General features: G+C 43.3%; 1 protein-coding gene across 5 annotated transcripts in view; it reads right to left on the bottom strand.

The window, feature by feature from the left end:
• The window catches only part of caprin1b (cell cycle associated protein 1b), a 185,878-nt gene that overhangs the window by 73,294 nt on the left and 88,167 nt on the right, over positions 1-24,417 (bottom strand). For all 5 annotated transcript variants that reach the window (XM_068046422.1, XM_068046423.1, XM_068046425.1 and 2 more), the window contains exons 6-10: positions 19,625-19,759; positions 16,403-16,455; positions 13,283-13,369; positions 12,136-12,300; positions 2,755-2,863 (exon numbers count right to left, since the gene is read on the bottom strand). In XM_068046422.1, coding sequence (XP_067902523.1) covers positions 2,755-2,863; positions 12,136-12,300; positions 13,283-13,369; positions 16,403-16,455; positions 19,625-19,759 — 549 coding nt within the window. The remainder of the gene's footprint in view (positions 1-2,754; positions 2,864-12,135; positions 12,301-13,282; positions 13,370-16,402; positions 16,456-19,624; positions 19,760-24,417) is intronic.

Raw genomic sequence — 24,417 nt, 5'->3', positions numbered from 1 at the left:
GGGAAAGACAGGATTGGCAGCTAAATGTTCCAGGCTTTGGAAGCTTCAGGCGGGATAGAGGGGGATGTAAAAGGGGTGGGGGAGTTGCATTACTGGTTAAGGAGAATATCACAGCTGTACTGCGGGAGGACACCTCAGAGAGGTCATGCAGCGAGGCAATATGGGTGGAGCTCAGGAATAGGAAGGGTGCAGTCACGATGTTGGGGGTTTACTACAGGCCTCCCAACAGCCAGCGGGAGGTAGAGGAGCAGATATGTAAGCAGATTTTGGAAAGATGTAAAGGTAACAGGGTTGTACAGGGTGGGTGATTTTAACTTCCCCAATATTGACTGGGACTCAATTAGTGCTAGGGGCTTGGATGGGGCAGAATTTGTGAGGAGCATCCAGGAGGGCTTCTTGAAACAGTATGTAGATAGTCCAACTAGGGATGGGGCCATTCTGGACCTGGTATTGGGGAATGAGCCCGGCCAGGTGGTCGAAGTTTCAGTGGGGGAGCATTTCGGGAGCAGTGACCATAATTCCATAAGTTTTAAGGTACTTGTGGATAAGGATAAGAGTAGTCCTCGGATGAAGGTGCTAAATTGGGGGAAGGCTAATTATAATATTAGGCAGGAACTGAAGAATTTAGATTGGGGGTGGCTGTTTGAGGGTAAATCAACATCTGACATGTGGGAGTCTTTCAAACGTCAGCTGATTAGAATCCAGGACCAGCACGTTCCTGTGAGGAAGACAGACAAGTTTGGCAAGTTTCGGGAACCTTGGATAACACGGGATATTGTGAGCCTAATCAAAAAAAAGGAAGCATTTGTAAGGGCTGGAAGGCTAGGAACAGATGAAGCACTTGCGGAATATAAAGACAGTAGGAAGGAACTTAAGCAAGGAGTCAGGAGGGCTAAAAGGAGTCATGAAAAGTCATTGGCAAACAGGATTAAGGAAAATCCCAAGGCTTTTTATACGTATATAAAGAGCAAGACGGTAACTAGGGAAAGGGTTGGCCCACTCAAGGACAGAGAAGGGAATCTATGCGTGGAGCCAGAGGAAATGGGCGAGGTGCTAAATGAGTACTTTGCATCAGTATTCACCAAGGAGAAGGACTTGGTGGATGATGAGCCTAGGGAAGGGAGTGCAGATAGTCTCAGTCATCTCATTATCAAAAAGGAGGTGGTGTTGGGTGTCTTGCAAAGCATTAAGGTAGATAAGTCCCCAGGGCCTGATGGGATCTACCCTAGAATACTGAGGGAGGCAATTGCTGGGGCCTTGAAAGAAATCTTTACATCCTCATTGGCTACAGGTGAGGTCCCAGAGGACTGGAGAATAGCCAATGTTGTTCCTTTGTTTAAGAAGGGTGGTAAGGATAATCCAGGAAATTATAGGCCAGTGAGCCTTACGTCAGTGGTAGGGAAACTATTAGAGAGGATTCTTCGGGACAGGATTTACTCCCATTTGGAAACAAACGAACTTATTAGCGAGAGACAGCATGGTTTTGTGAAGGGGAGGTCGTGTCTCACTAATTTGATTGAGTTTTTTGAGGAAGTGACAAAGATGATTGATGAAGGAAGGGCAGTGGATGTTGTCTATATGGACTTTAGTAAAGCCTTTGACAAGGTCCCGCATGGCAGACTGGTACAAAAGGTGAAGTCACACGGGATCAGAGGTGAGCTGGCAAGATGGATACAGAACTGGCTCAGTCACAGAAGACAGAGGGTAACAGTGGATGGGTGTTTTTCTGAATGGAGGGATGTGACTAGTGGTGTTCCCAGGGATCAGTGCTGGGACCTTTGCTGTTTGTAGTATATATAAATGATTTGGAGGAAAATGTAGCTGGTCTGATTAGTAAGTTTGCGGACGAAACAAAGGTTGGTGGAGTTGCGGATAATGATGAGGATTGTCAGAGGATACAGCAGGATATCGATCGGTTGGAGACTTGGGCGGAGAAATGGCAGATGGAGTTTAATCCGGACAAATGTGAGGTAATGCATTTTGGAAGGTCTAATGCAGGTGGGAAGTATACAGTAAATGGCAGAACCCTTAGGAGTATTGACAGGCAGAGAGATCTGGGCGTACAGGTCCACAGGTCACTGAAAGTGGCAACGCAGGTGGATAAGGTAGTCAAGAAGGCATATGGCATGCTTGCCTTCATCGGTCGGAGCATAGAGTATAAAAATTGGCAAGTCATGTTGCAGCTGTACAGAACCTTAGTTAGGCCACACTTAGAATATTGTGTGCAATTCTGGTCGCCACACTACCAGAAGGACGTGGAGGCTTTGGAGAGGGTACAGAAGAGGTTTACCAGGATGTTGCCTGGTCTGGAGGGCATTAGCTATGAGGAGAGGTTGGAAAAACTCAGATTGTTTTCACTGGAACGACGGAGGTGGAGGGGCGACATGATAGAGGTTTACAAAGTTATGAGCCGCATGGACAGAGTGGATAGTCAGAAGCTTTTTCCCAGGGTGGAAGAGTCAGTTACTGGGGGACATAGGTTTAAGGTGCGAGGGGCAAAGTTTAGAGGGGATGTGCAAGGCAAGTTTTTTTACACAGAGGGTGGTGAGTGCCTGGAACTTGCTGCCAGGGGAGGTGGTGGAAGCAGATACGATAGCGACGTTTAAGAGACATCTTGACAAATATATGAATAGGAAGGGAATAGAGGGATATGGGCCCCGGAAGTGCAGAAGGTGTTAGTTTAGGCAGGCATCAAGATCGGCGCAGGCTTGGAGGGCCGAATGGCCTATTCCTGTGCTGTACTGCTCTTTGTACCTTGTGTACAGATCATTTGGGGCATCTCCATGGATTGTGCTGTGTTCATGGGCTGCGCTGAAACAATAGCGGGGTCCATTGTTTGACTCTCAAACTCGAGCATGGATTCCTGTCGGGAAATAAAATACAAGCATATTCAAATACAAAAGGTTCCACAAAACATTTTAACTTAATTTGCATATTCAGTAAGTTTTAACAGAGGACTTAATGTAAAATAGGTGCTCTCTCCCCTACAGATGTATCAGTCCTGGGACCTGCTCAAGACGGACAGAATTAAATCAATACTTGAAGGAGAAAATACTCCAGGGAAATCGGGAAAATCAGTGGGGGAGTGAGATTAACTGGATTGTTCTTCCACAGAGCTGGCGCAGACTTAACGGGCCGAATGGTCTCCTTCTGTGCTGTACTTTTCCATAATTCCTGGCAATCTTCATATCCGTAATATTTTATATCATCCATGCTTTGAACTCAAGTACATGACATGATAGATGTACACTGCTTGGAATTTTACTTCACTGTCCTGATAGATTAGAATGTGCCTACATTCTCTGGAGATCAGAAAAATTAGAAATTCTATTGAAACATATATTACTATTGTACTTTGCTGTTTCAAAGGGCTGTGGATGTTTAGTCATCGAGTAGATTCAAGCCAGGGATCAACAGATTTTTGGATGCCAACGGAATCAAGGGAAACGAGAATGGGGCTAGAACGTGGAGTTGAGGTAGGTAAGCCATGACTTTATTGAATGGCACTGCAGCTCAAGGGGTTATATGACCTATTCCTGCTCCTAGAAATTATGCTCTTACAAATGCCTGGACTCTCTCCACTCACATTCCTATGGAAGTACAGGTAATGTACTTCATAAAGAAAGACAGCTGTAAATCCACATTTAACAAATCAGACCCAGTATTTTGGCACTTGCTAGTATGGCATGGAGACGTCAGTCCGGATTATGCTCAAGTCTCTGGAGTGGTGGCTGAACCCATGAATGCCTGACTCAGAGGTGAGATTGCTACCACTGAACCAAGGCGGACACTTACAGAATTTATTGTGGTGGAAATTAGTAAAATAAGTAAAAGAAAGCTGGCTAAACAACGAATTGTGACTTCCTCATTAATGTAAGCTTTGTAAAGAGGAAATTAAAAGCTACTGATAGCACATAAATATTGATTGCAATATTCAGGACGAAGCAATTTCAGCTTAAGGGATTTGTGAAACTCTATTTTCTTACTGTTGATCAAAAAATTGAGTTGTTTACAGAATGGAATTGGTTACTTCCTTCAATAAGCAGTAACCTGGCAAAAGCTCATTAAGGTGCTGTGAAGATATTTTAAACATAAATGTAACAAATAACACAACTAATTCATGGTGCCCTACATCTATGTTTTGTTTTTATTTGTTTCATGGCATGTAGGCGTCGCTGGCCAGGCCAGCATTTATTGCTCATCCCTAATTGCCCATGAGAAGGATGTGGTGAGCTGCCTTCTTGAACTGCTGCAGTCCATGTGGGGTAGGTACATCCACAGAGCTATTAGGAAGGGAGCTCCAGGATTTTGACCCAGCGACAGTGAAGGAACGGCAACATGGTTGCAAGTCAGGATGGTGTGTGGCTTGGAGGGGAACTTGCAGGTTCTGGTGTTTCCATGCATCTGCTGCCCTTGTCCTTCTAGGTGGTAGAGGTTGCGAGTTTGGAAGGTACTGCCTGAGTAGTCTTGGTGCGTTGCTGCAGTGCATCTTGCAGATGGTACACACTGCTGCTGCTGTGCGTCAGTGGTGGAGGGAGTGAAGGTTTGTGCATGGGTGCCAACCAAGCGGATTGCTTTGTCCTGGATGGTGTCGAGCTGCTTGAGTGTCATTGGAACTACACCCATCCAGGCAAGTGGAGGGTATTCCATCACACTCTGGACTTGTGCCTTGTAGATGGTGGGCAAGCTTTGGGGAGTCAGGAGTTGAGTTACTCGCCACAGGACTCCCAGCCTCTGACCTGTTCTTGTAGCCACAGTTTCTGATCAATGGTAATTCCCCCAGGCTAATCATAGTGGGGGATTCAGCGATTGTAATGCCATTGAATGTCAAAAGGAGATGGTTAGATTCTCTCTTGTTGGACATGGTCATTGCCTGGCACTTGCGTGGCGCGAATGTTACTTGCCACTTATCAGCCCAAGCCTGGATATTGTCCAGGTTTTGCTGCATTTCTATATAGACTGCTCCAGTATCTGAGGATATGGTGCTGAACATTGCGCAATCATCCAACATCCCCAGTTCTGACCTTATGACTGAAGGAAGATCATTGATGAAGCAGCTGATAATGGTTGGGCCTAGGACACTACCCTGACGAACTCCTGCAGCAACGTCCTGGAGCCGAGATGGTTGAACTCCAACAACCACAACCATCTTCCTTTGCGCTAGGTATGATTCCAACCAGCAGAGAGTTTTCCCCGATTCCCATTGACTCGAGTTTTGCTAGGGCTCCTTGATGCCATACCTGGTCAAATGCTGCCTTGATGTCAAGGACAGTCACGCTCACCTCTGGAGTTCAGCTCTTTTGTCCATGTTTGAACCAAGACTGTAATGAAGTCAGGAGCTGAGTGGCCCTGGCTGAACCCAAACTAAGTGCCACAGAGCATGTTACTGCTAAGCAAGTGCCACCTGATAGCACTGTCAATGACACCTTCCATCACTTTGCTGATGATCGAGATAGACTGATGAGGCGGTAATTGGCCGGGTTGGATGTGTCCTGCGTTTTGTGTACAGGACATACCTGGGCAATTTTCCACATTGCCAGGTAGATGCCATGTTGTAGCTGTACTGGAACAACTTGGCTAGGGGTGCAGCTACTTCAGGAGCACAGGTCTTCGGAATGTTGTCAGGGCACATAGCCTTTTCAGTATCCAGCGCCTTCAGTCGTTTCTTAATATCATGCGGACTGGCATCTGTGACGGTGGGGACTCAGAAGGAGGCAGAGATGGATCATCCACTCGGCACTTCTGGCTGAAGATTGTTGCAAATGCTTCAGCCTTATCTTTTGTACTGATGTGCTGGGCTCCCCCATCATTGAGGATGGGAATATTTGTGGAGCCACCTCCTCCTGTTAGTTGTTGAACTATCCACCACCATTCATGACTGGATGTGGCAAGACTACAGAGCTTAGGATCGGATCTGTTGGTTGTAGGATCGCTTAGCTCTGTCTATCACATACTGCTTACGCTGTTTGGCATGCAAGTAGTCCTGGATTGTAGTTGACACCTCATTGAGGTATGGTTGATGCTGCTCCTGGCATGCCTTCCTGCACTCTTCATTGAACCAGGGTTGATCCCCCAGTGTGATGGTAATGGTAGCTTGGGGGATATGCCAAGCCATGAGGTTACAGATTGTGGTAGGGTACAATTCTGCTGTTGTTGATGGTCTACAGTGGTTATTTAGGTAGTAATATTGAGACGTTGGTGGGCTTGTGCTGAAAACCAGAAATAAAACAAATATCTATCATGGACTTAAAACAATCCACATTTTCCTTGTCCTGAAGGCATGCTAATGGCACCATTTGTGGTTAGTACTAGTGTTCCAGGATCTTGCTGAACTGGCTAAGGTTCATGTACGAGTCTGGACACTGAAAATCAGGTGTTGACTCTTGGAGCCATCACAGCCAAACCCAATCTCTCCTCAGCCAAGCATCTATTCACAAGTATTTCAAACATCAGCTTAGCTGTTTGTGTCCCTCCCCATTCCAGGGACAGCTAATCAAAATGTGGTATCCAAGCTGCCACTCTAGCCAATTTCAGTTAAACCTCAGACCAGAATCGAGCCTGTAACCTCCCTTGCCTGCACAATTCAGTACACCATAGAATGTACTGAATGTACTGAACCAACAGAGAGGGTGGATGAGTGCAATGCAGTTCAAGTGTATATGGACTTTCAAAATATTTGACAAGTTACCATATGATAGACTTGTAAGCAAAATTAAAGCCCATGGGCTTAAAGGGACAGTGGCAGTGTGGATACTAAATTCGCTATCGTAGAGAAAGCACGTAATTTTCAGACTGGAGGAAAGTATACAGTTCCCCAGGGATCAGTATTCATAGAATGAAAGAAACTTACAGCACAGGAGGCCGCCGTTCGGCACACTGAGCCTTAGTCCCATATTACTGCTTTTTGTTGTAACCCTGCAAGCTCCTCATCTGCAAGTACCTGTTCCCTTCCTTTTAAAATTATTAGGACAACTGCACTTTTTGATATATATTCATGACTGGATTTGGGTACACAGGGCATAATTTCATAAGTTTGCAGGCGACATAAAACTTGGAAATGTTGTGAAGTGAGAAAAACAGTGAGGACGGCGCAGTGGTTAGCACTGCAGCCTCACAGCTCCAGCGACCCGGGTTCAATTCTGGGTACTGCCTGTGCGGAGTTTGCAAGTTCTCCGTGTCTGCGTGGGTTTTCTCCGGGTGCTCCGGTTTCCTCCCACAAGCCAAAAGACTTGCAGCTTGGTAGGTAAATTGGCCATTATAAATTGCCACTAGTATAGGTAGGTGGTAGGGAAATATAGGGACAGGTGGGGATGTTTGGTAGGAATATGGGATTAGTGTAGGATTAGTTTAAATGGGTGGTTGATGGTCGGCACAGACTCGGTGGGCCGAAGGGCCTGTTTCAGTGCTGTATCTCTAAAAAAAAAAAAAAAAATAGTAACAGACTTCAGGAGGACATAGACTACTAAAGTGGGCAGCCATGACAGATGAAATTTAATGCAGAAAAGTGTGAAACAATACATTCTGGCAGGAAGAATGTGGAAACATAATAGGAACTAAATGGTACAATTTGAAAAAGGGGGTGTAGGAACAGAGATCTGGGCAGGGGGTGAGGCATGTACATAAATCTTTGAAGGTGACAGGACAAGTTGAGAAGGCTGCTAAAAAAAAAGCATACCAGATCCTTGGCTTTATCAACAGCATATAGTACAAAAGCAAAGAAGTTATGCTGAACCTTTATGCAACACTGTTTAGGCCTCAGCTGGAGTATGGTGTCCAATTCTAGGCTCCATACTTTAGAAATTATGTCAAGGCCTGAGAGAGGGTGCAGAAGATTTACTAAGCAGGAACCGTAGCAACATTTAACAGGCATCTGGACAGGTACTTGAATGAGCAAGGAATAAAGGGATATGGAATTAATGCAGGCAGGTGGGATTAGTATAGATAGGCATTGTGGTCGGCATGGACACAGTGGGCCGAAGGGCCTGTTTCTATGCTGTACGACTCTATGACTCTAAAATGGTACCAGGATGAGGGACTTCAGTTGCATGGACAGACTGGAGAAGCTTGAATTGTTCCCCTACCTGCAGAGAAGGCTAAACAGAGATTTGATAGGAGTGTTCAAATTCATGAAAGGGCTTGATGCAGTATAAGGAGAATCTGTTTCCAGTGCTAGAAGGATCGGTAACCAGAGGACACAGATTTAAGCTAACAGGTAAAAAGACTAGAGGCAACATGCGTGAAAAATAATTTATGCAGCAGGTTTGTATGATCTGGAGTGCATTGCCTGAAAGGGTGGAAGTAGATTCCAAAGTAACTTTCATAAGGGAATTGAATACTTAAAGTAAAAAAATTATAGGGCTATGGGAAAGAGCAGGCAAGTGGGACTAACTGGATAGCTCTATGAAAGAGCTTGCACGGATACCATGGGCTAAATGGCCTCCTGTGCTGTATCATTCTCTGATTTAGTGACAGCTTCAAGAGGTATTGGCCCAGTGCCAAAAGAACAACAAGGCGAATAGCGCCAGTCAGCTGTGACTAACAAATTAGCACTGATGCAAACAGCAGCCAGCTGATTCTGGAACAAAATGGAATTTGAAAGAATATAATAGGAGAAGTAGGCCAGATAGCCCCTCGAGCCTACTCTGACATTCAATAAGAACATGACTGATCTCATCTAGGCCTCAACTCCACTTTCCTGCCAGTTTTCCTTAACCCTGGAATCCCTTGTAGCTCAAAAATCTGTCTATCTCACCTTGAATATATTCAATGACTCAGCCTCCACTGCTCTCTAGGGTTGAGCATTCCCAAGATTCACGACTCTCCGAGACGAAATTACTCATCTCCATCTTTAATGGGCAACCCCTTAATCTGAAGTTGTCCCCCGAGTTCTAGATTCCCCCACGAGGAGAAACATGCTCTCAGTATCTACCCTGTCATGTTTCGAGAAGATCACCTCTCTTCATCTAAACTCTAATGGGTATAGGCCCAACCTTTCCACGCAAGACAACCCCTTCAGCCCAGGAGACAACCTAGTGAACCTTCTCTGAACTGCAATGCAAGTATATCCTTCCTTAAATAAGGAGACCAAAACTGTACGCAGTGCTCTAGGTGTGGTCTCACCAATGCAAGACTTCCCTACTTTTATACTCCACCCCCCTTTGCAATAAAAGGCAACATTCTATTTGCCTTCCTAATCAGCATGCAGGTACAGCAAGTAACTTTTTGTGTTTCATGCACGATCCCTCTGTACCGCAGCATTATGTATTCTCTTTCCATTTAAATAATATTTTGCTTTCCTATCATTCCTACCAAGGTGGATAACCTCAAATTTTCCCATCTTACTTCATCCACCGAATCTTTGCCCACTCACTTAACCTATCTGTATTTTCTCAACTTGCTTTCCCACCTATCATTGTATTGTCAGCAAATATGGCTACAATACACTCTGTCTCTTCATCCAAGTCATTAATAGATTGTAAATATTTGAGGCCCCAGCACTGATCCCTGTGGCACCCCACTAGTTAGTTTGCCAACCTGAATATAACTCATTTCCCCCAACTCCCTGTTGTCTGTTAGTTAGCCGATCCTCTATCCATGCTAATAAATTACCCCCAACACCATGGGCTCTTATCTCATGCACTGACCTTTTATATGGCATCTTTCCTTTTGGAAATCCAAATACACCATCTACTGGTTCCCCCTTTATCCACCTACTCGTTACATTCTCAAAAAATTCTAATAAATTTGTCAAACACAATTTCCCTTTCATAAAACCATGCTGACTCTGCTTGATTGTATTAGGATTTTCCAAATGTCCTGCTACTACTTTCTTAATAAAGATTCCAACATTTTCCCAATGACAGATGTTAGGCTAACGAGCTGATAGTTTCCTGCTTTCTGTCTGCCTCATTTTTTGAATAGGGATGTTATATTTGCAGTTTTCTAAATCGCTGGGACCTTTCCAGAATCTAAAAAATTTTGAAAGCTTACAACCAATGCATCCACTATCTCTGCAGGCACTTCTTTTAAGGCCCTAGGCTGCAGGCCATCAGTTCCAGGGCACTTGCCAGCCTTTAGTCCCAGTAGTTTTCTTAGTACTTTTTCTCTAGTGACAGTAATTCCTCCCACCCTTTTGCCCCTTGATTTTCGACTATTCTTGGGATGCTTTTAGTGTCTTCTATTGTGAAGACAGATACAAAATATCTGTTCAAAGTCTCTGCCATTTCCTTGTTTTTCAATAATTCCCAAGTCTCATCCTTTAAGGGACCAATGTTTACTTTGGCTAATCTCTTCCTTTTTACATAATTACAGAAGCACTACATTTTTATATTTCTTGCTAGTTTATTCTCTTAACCTTTTTCTCCTTTTATTTTCTTTTAGCCATCCTTTGCTGGATTCTAAAATTTTCCCAATCTTCTGATCTACCACTAATCTTCTCAACATTGTATGCCCCTTCTTTCAATTTGCTACCATCCTTAACTTCCTTAGCTAGCCACGGATGGTTCATCTTTCTCGTAGAGTCTTTCTTTCTCAATGGAATATATCTTTAAGAATTATGAAATACCTCCTTGAATGTCTACCACTGCTTATCTACCGTCTTACCTTTTAACCTATTTTTCCAGTCCACTTTAGCCAAATCTGTCTTCATACCTTTGTAATTGCCTTTAAGATACTAGCTTCAGAACCAAGTTTCAACCCTCAAATTGAATGTGAAATTCTATCATGCTGTGATCACTCTTCTCTGGAGGATCCTTTACTATGAGATTAATTAATCCTGTCTCATTACACATTACCAGGTCTAAAATTGCCTGTTTCCTGGTTGCTTCCATAACTTGTTATAAGAAACTGTCTCGAATAGAAGATTCACAAGAATGGTTCCAGGGACGAGGAACTTCCGTTATGAAGATAGATTGGAGAAGTTAGGACTGTTTTCCTTGAAGAGAAGGCAGAGGTGATTTGATAGGGGTATTCAAAATCAGGAGGAGTCTGGACAGAGTAGTTAGGGAGAAACTGCTCCCACTCGTGACAGGATCGAGAACGAGAGGGCACAGATTTCAAGTAATGGATAAGAGAAGCAAAAACAACATGAGGAAAAACTTCTTCACGCAGCGAGTGGTTAAGGACTGGAATTCGCTGCCTGTGTATGGGGCAAAGGCAGATTCAATTGAAGCATTCAAAAAGGAATTCGACTGTTATATGAAAAGAACATGCAGAGTTACAGGGGGAAGGCGGGGGAATGGCACTAAGTGAGTTGCTCTTTTGGACAGCCGGTGTGGACACGATGGGCCGAATGGCCTTCTGCACTGTAACAATTCTGCAATATACTCTATGAACTCGTTTTCAAAGCAACCTTTGCCAATTTGCTTTGTCCAATCTATAAGATTAAAGTTACCCACAATAATTATAGTACCTTTCTTACAAGACCCCATTATTTTCCAATTTATATTCCACACTGCGGCTACTGTTAGGGGGCCTATCGCCTACTCCCACCAGTGACTTCTTTCCCTTGTTATTTTTCATCTTCACCCACACTGATTCTACATCTTGATCTTCTGAGCCAAGATCATTACTCACTTTTGTACTGATCTCATCCTTTATTAACAGAGCTACCCCACCCTCCTTTTCCTTTCTGCCTATCTTTCTGAAATGTCACATACCCCTGAATATTCAGTTCCCAACCTTGGACACCTTGCAACCTTGCTGTCAGATAATACCCATTTATTTCCGGTTGTGCCATCAATTCATCTATTTTGTTAATAATGCTGCATACATTCAGATAAAGAGCCTTTAATTGTGTCTGTTTTTCCCTACTCTGACACTATTTGCTGGTACCCTCATGTTTGTACGCTGTTCCTTCCTGTCACACTCTGGTTAGCAGTACCCATATCACTACCCTTCACTATTCCTTGTGCTTTCTCTTTAACCTTTTAGGTTTCCCCTCATCTGAACCCTCATCAACTCTGAGCCAAAGTTCCTCGAGCTGCATACACTTACTACAGATGTGATTACTGCGGATCACACTGGTGCCCACCAGCGTCCACATACTAAAAAGGTGCTAAATTCTAATATAAATTTACCCAAATGTTGCATTTCAGCCTATGGAATAGATTTAAAACCCAAAGAAATGTTGGTTACCTGTATAAAGTTGAAAGTTCCCTGCATTTGTGCCATAAGGTCTTGTACCCTCTGCCTTCTAACTAAAGGGTCTGAGGGAGCAACAGTGTTCAGTGCATGGTTTTCAGGTACGGTGGGTGGCTGTGCCTGTTGCTGTTGTGGCTGTTGCTGCAGCGAATTCACAACCTACAAAACAGGAGGTGCAATAAGTAAAAGGATTTATGTCATTCTACTTTTATCTATGACAACTCACCCTTGAACCAGACGCACAAAAATGAAATAACATTTTTCAATGCCCCCAGAAGACATCCTGCCTTTTTATCTAAACGAACAAAAACGTATGGAAGCTACCCATTCTAACCACATTTTGTTGATAATAGTTTTGTCCACTGCAATGTGTTAGCCTTAGTTTCAAGGCCCAGATACAACATACTATAATTATACATCAGAGTCCAGCTGGTTTTACAGAAAACATTTCAAGTTGGAAAATTCACTGCCCTGTTCTCACTACTACTGTTTTAGTTTCCCCAATGGCCCCATGTAAAGGCACCATCTGGTACAACAGTATACCAAGCAGATCAGCAGACCTTCAGATTCAATCCCATGCTGTGCTGTTACCTGATCTCAGCTAACAGTAGCAACACTATGGTTGACCTCAATATCCCTGTTCTAAAGAGGGAAAAAAAAAACATGGATCCCACTTCAAATTTTTATTCAGTGACACCTGCTGCAAAGCAGAGCTGAAAATATTCCACAGGTTATGATGCATTCTACAGAAAAATAGCCTGCCACATCCAGACTCATGCATGATGGTTGACACATAAGACAAGATACCAGGTACCAAATTACCAGTGGAATTATACCCCACCCCATCCCAAGTATCATCAGCCTCAGGGGGAAAAAAAGCAAGAACTTTTAAATCAACAAAAGCCAAATACTAGGACATGGCCTTTTCAAAGACTGTTTGAACCCATCTTGAACAAACATGCCATGATATTTTAACTCAAATTGGCACCCAAATATAAAACTGTAATACAACCATGTTTCAGAAAAAACTCTTCTATGCCGTGCTATTACTTTCTGCCTTGTACTAGAAATTGAATGAACCAGAACCTACCAATTTCTCCTCCATCTCTCCAAATGAAACCAGGTATATTAAAATAGTTACCTCAACAGTTTCTGTGTTCCATTCATCAGCTTGCTCTTTCTGGCTGCTGCTGAACTGCGTCTCTGCAATGAACTGCCTGTTCACAAACTGGAAAACAAATTGAATGTTAACATTACCAACCTATCAGGGATAAATAATTCCTGGTGCAAGGTTATTAATGACAGCCAGGGTAATTTTGCTACCGAGTGAATTAGTAAAAATGTAAAATCATCAACTGTAGTCTTTCTTAAGGTGATTTTAAAGTGCCACACGCACTGGGGAGATGTTGACGTAGTGATAATGTCACTGAAGCAATCCAGAGGCTCAGGCTAATGCCCTGGGGACACAGGTTCAAATCCCACCATGGCAGTTGGTGGAATTTAAATTAAATAATCTAGAATTGAAAGCTAGTAATGGTGCCACGAAACTAATCGTCGACCGTCGTAAAAACCCATCTGGTTCATTAATGCCCTTTGGGGAAGGAGATCTGCTGTCCTACCCGGTCTGGCTTACATGCGACTCCAAATCCACAGCAATGTGGTTGACTCTTAACTGTCCTCCCAAATGGCCTAGCAAGCCACTCAGTTGCCATGGGCAATTAGGGATGGGCAACAAATGCTGGCCTTGACAGTGACACCCACATCCCATGAAAGAATAAAAATAATTAACATTCATTTCAATGAATCTGTGCTGCTACATTGGCTTAACTGCTCTCCCTACACTACAAAAATATTTTCTGAATCATGCCCATAGGTCTTTGGTTTCAGGAGGGAAAAATATTTCATGTGACAACACAAATGTAATTTAAACTACGGAATTGCCAAGTCTGAGAAAGAATCATGAGCTAGAAACTTTGTATCTGGAGGCCCACCTACCATATACAAAATAGAGATAAGAATTTTGGAAAAATAGCAACAGAAACTGGTAATTTTAAAGGCCTGAATTCCCAAACCAGCTTGAAGCCCCCTAGCATCCCCACTGATCACACAGAGTTGCCTGGTCAAAACAACAATGCTTAGAACTTTCCTCCACGTGGCTAGCTGCTACACAAATGACATATGCATACTGGACTGTAAAAAGGAACAAGTAGCACAAGCTGTAACTTTCTTGCAAATGAACATGTTCTACTACTCAACTCACTTGTCTGTTTTTTGCTGAAAACAGATACATTTTGTCAAAGCTTTTCGTCTTGCACTCATCAGGACAAATCGCAAGAATATCAATGTAAGGGAAAGCAACACATTTATATTATATGAGAAGACAAAAAGACTGCACCTGCTAAACAAAATAAGTGACAGCCATTCGCTGGTTCATTCCTCAGGGCAATGCCTTGACTAGAGTCAAGCTGCCTGGTTTAAATTTCAAACAGCTTGGCAGTTAACTGTCAGTCACCATAAACTGGTGCATTCTCCACGGCAACGCCTTTACCAGAGACCACCTTCCAACCAATCAGCACTCTCTTCTCGTGTCTGATTTCAGCAATACTCAAGTTCTGAACTACCAAATGACTATTAATCTGTTTATTATTGAGTGTGCCCTCAGTACCTTGCTCTATGGCAGAGAGGCCTGGACAACGTATGTCAGCCAAGAGCGACGTCTCAATTCATTCCATCTTCGCTGCCTCTGGAGAATACTTGGCATCAGGTGGCAGGACCGTATCTCCAACACACAAGTCCTCGAGGCGGCCAACATCCCCAGCTTATACACACTACTGAGTCAGCGGCGCTTGCGATGGCTTGGCCATGTGAGCCGCATGGAAGATGGCAGGATCCCCAAAGACACTGGTATCAGACCCACCGGCCGTCCAAGTCTCCGCTTTAAAGACGTCTGCAAACGCGACATGAAGTCCTGTGACATTGATCACAAGTCGTGGGAGTCAGTTGCCAGCGTTCGCCAGAGCTGGCGGGCAGCCATAAAGGCGGGGCTAAAGTGTGGCGAGTCGAAGAGACTTAGCAGTTGGCAGGAAAAAAGACAAAAGCGCAAGGGGAGAGCCAACTGTGTAACAGCCTCGACAAACAAATTTTTCTGCAACACCTGTGGAAGAGCCTGTCACTCTAGAATTGGTCTTTATAGCCACTCCAGGCGCTGCTCCACACACCACTGACCACCTCCAGGCGCTTACCCATTGTCTCTCAAGACAAGGAGGCCAAAGAGGGATTGAGCACTGCCTATTTTAACAAATACTCTTGATTCTAAGAAACAAGCTGAACTTCAGCACAAAAGTACTTCCTTTCAAATGAAAGGAAAACAAATTAAAGTTCAGTGCCTTAGTTTCCAAAAAGAAATGATCCAGCTACCTAAATTTCAAATAGAACTGACCAAATCTTAATTTGTTACAGTTGCTCCTCACTAATATTTTTAGTACTTACTCAACCAGAATCGATTTACTGTATGTTACAACCTTTATGCAGGATTCCTGAAAGGGTGCTTAAAGAGGATACTGCAACTTCCTATAGCATGGGTATATGCATAGAATTGAAGTTTATCCAGATCTAGTCAAAGCTCAATTAACTATAATTTAGCGTGGAGCTTCTCTCTTCAATCAGCAAGTTCAAGGAAGCTCAAATATAATTTGCCAACCAATGAGTTACAGGACATAACCTTGGTTTCTTTTACTTAATTTTAAACCCATTAACAATTGGAAGCGACAGTGAAATTATTCATTTTTCAGAGGATCAGGCTTTTGAACGTGAGGTGAAAATCTGATGCCAATTTCACATGCAATTCTTATGGGATATTGATAAAAGCGAGCAATACCAAAACTTAAGAGTATTGCGAAAGGAAAGAAGTGAAACCTTCCAGTCTGCACAGATCTAACATCCTATTGAAACTCAAGAGTAGCTTTTCCCACCCACATTCAGTGATTGTTGCCATTTCCAACCATCCTTTCTTTCAGCGTAGGAGTTTAGGGAACTACTTAGATCACTTCTGTTTGTGCTAGATTTAATTTTTAGCGAGACACAGTAGCAGAACTTTAATGCTTCTTAACTACAAAGTGAAGCAACTCGAGAAAATATGATACCTGCAGCCTGCATACAGTTCATGTACAATTAAAAAATAATGAAACATATGAAGTGTTTCATCAGATAGTTCATCCCTTATTCACACTGCTTTTAAATCTATAACTAGAATGTCACTCACCTCTCTTGCCTCTACATCAGTCTGCTCCACATATTCTTCAACTGCTTCAGGTTCTGCAAAAGGTTAAAAAAAATTTAAGCAAAAACAGAACACTTGAAAAATAACCAAATATTATACGAAAGGAATGACTTGCATTTCTATAGCATCTTTTACAACCTTGTGACATTCCAAAGCACTTTACAACTCATGAAGTACATCCGAAGTCTAGTCATTGTTGTAAAGTGGGAAAAGCAGCAGCCAATTTGCGTGCAGCAAGATCCAACAAACAGGAATGAGATAATGACCAGATAATCTGTTTTAGTGAGGATGAATATGGACCCAGACACCAGGGAGAACCTCCCTGCTCTTCTTCAAAATAGTATGTGATCTTTTACATCCACTTAAGAGGACAGACAGGGCATCAGTTTAATGTTTCATCTGAAAGACAGAACCTCAAACAGTGCAACCCTCCTTCAGTACAGCACTGGAGCATCAGTCTAGATTACGTGCACAAGTCTCTGGAGTGGGATTTAAACTGACAACCCGCTGACTGAGACACAAATATGCTACCAACTGAGCCATACCTCAAAGTTAGTCACTGCAAACATCTATCTGGAAAGATCCACATACAGTAATATAATCCTCTAAACTAAAGTTCAGTATTACAGTCCCCACCACTTAAACCATCAACATTTAAACTGAAAAGTGCCACCCATATTCTATTTCCATTACAGTCAATTACAAAGTTGCAGCTTACAGCCCGTTAGGTGCTTTGTGTATTTTGGGAAGAAAACAGCTCAGTTGCTCATGCCTTGTTATGGCACAATTCCCTACTCAGTGCGGACTGCAGTAGTAAACACAACTGGAAAGAGCAAAGCCATGAGTCTCAGCACTAAAATCAACCTCCTGAATACCACACTTTAGGAAAAATGTGAAGGCATTGGAGAGAGTGCAGAACAGATTCACGAAAATGGTTCCAGGGATGAGGAACTTCCGTTATGAAGATAGATTGGAGAAGTTAGGGCTGTTTTCCTTGGAGAAGGCAGAGAGGAGATTTGATAGAGGTATTCAAAATCATGAGGGGTCTGATCAGAGTAGATAGGGAGAAACTGTTCCCATTTATGAAAGGTTTGAGAACAAGAGAGCACAAATTTTAAGTAATTGGTAAAAGCAAAAACGACATGAGGAAAAACTTTCACGCAGCGAGTGGTTAAGGTCTGGAATGCATCGCCTGTGTGTGGTGGAGGCAAGTTCAATATAAGCATTTAAAAGGGAATTAGACTGTTATCTGAAAAGGAAGAATTTGCAGGGTTAGGGGGAGAAGGCGTGGGAATGGCACTAAGGGAGCTACTCATTTGGACAGCCAGTGCACACGATGGGCTAAATGGCCACACTCTATGCTGGAATAATTCTGTGAACGAAATCAATGAGCTGCACAAGGTGAGCCAGTGTGACCTAGTACAATACCTCAGTCTTCCAAATCTTGGACTTTCTGAATCAATGTCAAAAGTTGTATAATGAATGGCATCAGAATTCCAATCCAAAAAGAAAAAGGAAATATGAGGGCAACAAAGGGGAAGTCAAGGAGGCATTTCTCTGCTGGTTTCAGAATATGGATGGTTGAGACGCACTTATTAGTAGTCCCCTTCTAGTCCAAAGAGTCGAGCAGTTGGCAAGCCACAGAAGGCTCGCTTCAGAGATGGAAATGTCACCATAACAAAGCCCACAGGGAAAAGCTCAGCTCAGATGCCCCCTCCAAGAAATCATCTCTCCTTACTGCAGTAACTGACTCCTCAACTAATATTGCAATGCCCCCTCCTCTGTCTCGCCTGAAGATCCTATATCCCGGGATATTGAGCTGCCAATCCTGCCCCTCCCTCAACCATGTCTCCGTGATGGCTACTATATCACAATTCCACGTGTCAATCCTTGCCCTCAACTCATCCGTTTTACCTGTAATACTCCTGGCATTAAAGTAGAGGCCATCCATCCTGGTCTTACTCCCTTGAAACTTACTTCCGCTGTATTCCCTCTGACTTGTTTGCTTTCCTGTGTTTAGCTATGTCCCTTTTCTGCTAGGAGTCTGCGTCCCCTCCCCCTGCCAAATTAGTTTAAACTCCTCCCAACAGCAGTAGCAAACCTGCCAGCAAGGATGTTAGTCCCCCTCTGGTTCAGATGTAGACCGTCCCGCTTGTACAGGTCCCACCTTCCCCAGAAATGGTCCCAGTGGTCCAGGAATCTAAAACCCTCCCTCCTGCACCAACTCTTAAGCCACGCGTTCATCTGTGCTATTCTCCTATTTCTATACTCGCTAGCACGACTGATGTATTACAAGACAAAGCATATCATAAGCTACATACTTTTTATTAAAAAATAGTGTTAACTTGGACATTTAAATAGAAGTTAGACTCACTCACACAAATTATAAAGGATACTATGCAAAGATTTTGTTCATAAATAGAAATGAAAACAAAGGAAGACAGGAGCAATCATTTTTGCTGGCATTAATACTACTTCTTCAGGCAAGTGCAGCCCCATTGAGTGAGTAACAGTAGCTGCTTAGAATAGTTATATAGGAAGATGTCCAGGTGTTTTATGGGTGAGACAGGTGTATACTATAGAACCGTGGAGACCTTAACTAAGTTAAAATTTATGCTTTCCATTTTGTTCCCAACTTGCTGATATAAAATAGATTTGGGTGTTCTGAAATTGGGATTTTCCACCAATGAGGAAACACTGCCAAGAACTTCCAATCCTCCAAATCAACAAGAACAGAAAAAACAACAGCAAACAAGCAGAAGAAGAGTAAATAGGCTGAGCCGAGATTCCAAGGTTGGGTCTTGGGGAGCCACATTGTCCGAGGGTGGCAGTTTGCACTTCATTGTTACAGAGCATCATATTTCCTAAGAAAGACAATTAATGAATGAGATGCACAGTAAATACTTATAAAAAGGTGCGAATTGGGCAACCTTAAAATCCACATTAAAATAACTGATTTTCAGTGTAAAATATTAAATGATTAGACAGACTTGAACAAGCTCTTGGAGGCTGGCTGGGGGGATGGAAATGTTAGGTTAGGTTAATGCCTAACCTAACCAGGCATTAGGTTAGTGACCTCCTGCAGAACAGTTTTTACAGCCAGCATGAAGAAAAGCATCTGCAAAGCAAAAAGCAATGTAATATATCAAAATTCATACATTAAAAGCTCCCTATTTAACTGGAAAAGACCATTCTAGTATATACCTGGTTCTGGAGGCTGTTCTTCAACAGGTACAGGGGACGGTTCCTCCTCTTCACACACACCATTCTGGTGATTATGAATGCTGTCAAAGTAGCCACTCTGTAGAAGTCTGTTGACAATTGCTTTCAGGCTTTTGTCTGGAAATCAGAAATTAGTTCAGTATTTGACTCTTCTGAAAGCAATACTTATGCTGCCCATTCTTGCACAGCTTAGGCTTCATCTACCATGAGAAATCATCGGACTTTATCCAATTTTATACTGCAGATAATAACATGCGCAGTGAAGTTTGAATTCATTCATATAATAAATGCAACTTTATAACTAGTCTCAGTTTGAATGCAAAATCCTGCCGCTTTTAGATCTCCAGACCCAATTCCAAAGATTCAAGCCTGAACTATATCATCCATCATGTCCAATTTAAAGCTTGGCACTTTTAATGTAAACACAATGCTCCAGTGGGAAATGTAGTGCAAATAGCAAGAAATACCATCACCAAAATGTTTAATCAATCAAGATCATGAGAGCTTCAGAAGTTGAAATCAGCCTATTTTGTGGAACAAATTTATTCTCAAGCTAGACAGTAAGACATTCCGACTGACTACAATTAGAAAATGAAATGGATTAGCCAGAGTTCTGCCTTCCATGCAATGAGCACAGGGCAAAAAAATATTCCAAAGATGAACAATGCCCAAGTTAAGGTTCACATAGTTGATGAGACATCTTAATCTACATTACAAAACAATGAACAGTTTCTTGTAAATTTCAAACAGGGTAGAGAGGGGAGAAAGAAATTGGCCAGTTGGCTCAGTGACAGAAAACATTCTTATAATGAATTATAAGAATTATAAGCAGACCCATTCGCCCGCCTCCAGCATTCTCCCTCTACCTGGACCCCTCCCCCTGGCCTCTTACCCGCTTTTGATCTCTTCATTGAAAACGGTCGGCGAGACATTGGTCATCTCAATTTCTCTGCCCCCCTCACTCACTCTAACCTGTCCCCCTCTGAACTTGAGACACTCTGTTCTCTCAGGTCTAACCCCGACATGGTCATCAAACCTGCAGGCAAGGGTGGTGCTGTTGTTGTATGGCGTACCAACCTCAACCTTGCAGAGGCTCAACACCAACTCACAGACACTTTTTCCTACCTCCCTCTGGACCATGATCCCACCACCAATCATCAAGCTACTGTCCACAGGACTGTCACTGACCTCATCTCCTCTGGAGATCTGCCCTCTACAGCTTCTAACCTCATAGTCTCGCAACCCCGGACAGCCTGCTTCTACCTCCTTCCCAAAGTCCACAAACGGAACTGCCCCGGCAGACCCATTGTGTCAGCCTGCTCCTGCCCTACTGAATTTATTTCTTCTTATCTTGACTCTATCTTTTCTCCGCTGGTCCAGTCTCTTCCCACCTACCTCCTCGACTCTTCTGACGCCCTACGTCATTTTGACAATTTCCAGTTTCCTGGCCGCAACCGCCCCCTCTTCACTATGGACGTCCAGTCTCTCTGCACCTCCATCCCACACTAGGATGGTTTGACAGCTCTCCGCTTCTTCCTTAAACAAAGGCCCAACCAGTCCCCATCCGCCACCACCCTCCTCTGCCTGGCTGAACTTGTTCTCACATTGAACAACTTCTCCTTCAACTCCATTCATTTCCTTCAAGTAAAAGGTGTTGCTATGGGTACCCACATGGGTCCTAGTTATGCCTCTTTTTGTGGGATATGTGGAGCATTCTTTGTTCCAGTCCTACTTGGGCCCCCTCCCCCAACTCTTTTTCCGGTACATTGATGACTATCGGTGCCGTTTCCTGCTTCCGCCCCGAAATGGAAAACTTCATCAACTCTGCTTCCAATTTCCACCCTTCTCTCACCTTTACATGGTCCATCTCTGACACTTCCCTTCCCTTCCTCGACTTCTCTGTCTCCATCTCTGGTGATAGGTTGTCTACTAATATCCATGATAAGCCCACCAACTCCCACAGCTACCTCGACTACACTTCTTCACACCCTGCCTCCTGTAAAGGACTCCATTCCATTCTCCCAGTTTCTCCTTCTCCGACGCATCTGCTCTGATGATGCCACCTTCCATGACAGCGCTTCTGATATGTCTTCCTTTTTCCTCAACCGAGGATTCCCCCTCATTGTTGTTGACAGGGCCCTCAACCGTGTCCGGCCCATTTCCCACACCTCTACCCTCACCCCTTCCCCTCCCTCCCAGAACGGTGACAGGGTTCCCCTTGTCCTCACTTTCCACCTCATCAGCCTCCACATCCAAAGGATCATCCTCCGCCATTTCCGCCACCTCCAGCGTGCTGCCACTACCAAACGCATCTTCTCCTCCCTTCCAGTCAGCATTCCGAAGGGATCGTTCCCTCCGTGACACCCTGGTCCACTCCTCCATTACCCCCACCACCTCGTCCCCGTCCCATGGCACTTTACCCTGCAATCGCAGGAGGTATAATACCTGTCCATTTACCTCCTCTCTCCTTACTATCCCAGGCCCCAAACACTCCTTTCAGGTGAAGCAGCAATTTACTTGTACTTCTTTCAATGTAGTATACTGTATTCGCTGCTCACAATGTGGTCTCCTCTACATTGGGGAGACCAAGCGCAGACTGGGCGACCGCTTTGCGGAAGACCTCTGCTCAGTCCGCAAGCATGACCCTGAGCTTCCAGTTGCTTGCCATTTCAACACTCCTCTCTGATCTCATGCTCACATCTCTATACTGGATTTGCTGCAGTGTTCCAGTGAACATCAACGCAAGCTCAAGGAACAGCATCTCCTTTACCGATTAGGCACACTACAGCCTGCCGGACTGAACATTGAGTTCAATCATTTCAGAGCATGAGGGGCCCCCCATTTTACTTTTATTTTTAGTTATTCTTTTTTACATTTTTTTTGTATGTTTATTTTATTTCATCTTAGTTTGTTCAGTTTGCTTACCCACTGTTTTTTTTTTCATGTTTGTACTTGCTGCTGTTCAATTTTCAGTCCGTTAACACCCTATCTGTACTAATGCTTTGTCTTTCAACATACCATTAACATATTGTTTTCCTTTGCTCAATGACCTTCTGGTCAGCTAATCTGTGGCCTTGTCCAATCTACACCTTCTCCTTTGTTATCTCTTGCCCCACCCCCGCTTTACTTGCTTATAACCGTTGACATTTCTAATATTTGCCAGTTCCGAAGGGTCACTGACCCGAAACATTAACTCTGCTTCTCTCTCCGCAGATGCTGCCAGACCTGCTGAGTATTTCCAGCATTTCTTGTTTTTATTTCAGAGTTTCTGCAGTATTCTGCTTTTATTTTAATGAACATAGCTAGTCTTCCAACATTACTTGGTTCAGATATTTTAACGTTAGTAGGCTACTGACTACCGATTTAAATTTAATTTTCATCCAGTCAGCATTCACTCAAATTTTACAAGAATTGCTTACTGTGCACTCACTCTGCTACAATCTGAGTGATTGGTTTGTTTATGCCTTGCCATTTCAAATGTCTTTGACAGGGTCTGTCACTTCAAAACAAATTATATCTGCTTCCTATCAAACCAATGTACACGGCCTGTTTCCACAAATGATTCTGTGCTGGATCATTCTTTGGCTCTTTATGTGCTAGTTTGCAAAACCCCCAAGATTTTGTCCCATTTCCCACTCTGTACCCTCTTTACATAAATGACTTTCTACACTCATTATTCATCAGTTTCAACTTTTTTTTTGATGATTCTAATCTATATTCAGCCACCTCCTTCACGTCACATGCCCTCAGCACATGATCTCAAGTGTCAACTTAACTCAGTTAGTAGTGACTGTACTCCTGAATCAGAAGATTGTAGCTTGTAGCTTCAAGTTCCACTCCAGGATTTGAAAACAATTTAGATTCGAGGAAGGTTCCGTTAGATTGGAAAATAGCGAACGTAACTCCTTTATTCAAAAAGGGAGACAGAAAGCAGGAAACTGCAGGCCAGTTAGCTTAACATCTGTCTTAGGGAAAATTGTTAGAAGCTATTATTAAAGATGTTATAGCAGGGCATTTAGAAAAATTCAAGGTAATCAGGCAGAGTCAACATGGTTTTGTGAAAGGGAAATCATGTTTAACCAATTTATTTAAGTTCTTTGAGGGAGTTACATATGCTGTGGATAATGGGGAACCAGTGGATGTATTGTACTTAGATTTCCAGAAGGCACTTGATAAGGTGCCACATCAAAGGTTATTGCAGAAAAGCTCATGGTGTCGGCAGTAACATACTGGCATGGATATAAGATTGGTTAGCTAACAGGAAACAGGGAGTAGGCATAAATGGGTCATTTCCTGGTTGGCAAGATGTAACGAGTGGTGTGCCACACGGATCTGCGCCGGGCCTCAACTTTTTACAATTTATATAAATGTCTTGGATGAAGGGACCGACGGTATGGTTGCTAAATTTGCTGATGACACAAAGATAGGTTGGAAAGTAACTTGTGAAGAGGACATAAGGAGGCTACAAAGGGATATTGATAGGTTAAGTGAGTGGGCAAAGATCTGGCAAATGGAGTATGATGTGGGAAAGTGGGAAACTGTCCACTTTGGCAGGAAGAATTAAAAAGCATATTATCTAAATGGTGAGAGATTGTAGAGCTCGGAGATGCCGAGGGATCTAGCTGTCCTTGTGCATGAATCGCAAAAGGTTAGTATGCAGGTACAGCACATAATTAGGAAAGCTGATAGAATGTTATCATTTATCGCAAGGGGAATTGAATACAAAAGTAGGAACGTTATGCTTCAGCTATACAGGGCATTGGTGAGACCACTTC

This window comes from Heterodontus francisci, chromosome 14 (assembly GCF_036365525.1).
Source record: "Heterodontus francisci isolate sHetFra1 chromosome 14, sHetFra1.hap1, whole genome shotgun sequence".
Taxonomy (NCBI): Eukaryota; Metazoa; Chordata; class Chondrichthyes; order Heterodontiformes; family Heterodontidae; genus Heterodontus; species Heterodontus francisci.
The sequence above is the reverse complement of the archived record's forward strand: the minus strand, read 5'-3'. Positions and strand labels throughout refer to the sequence as shown.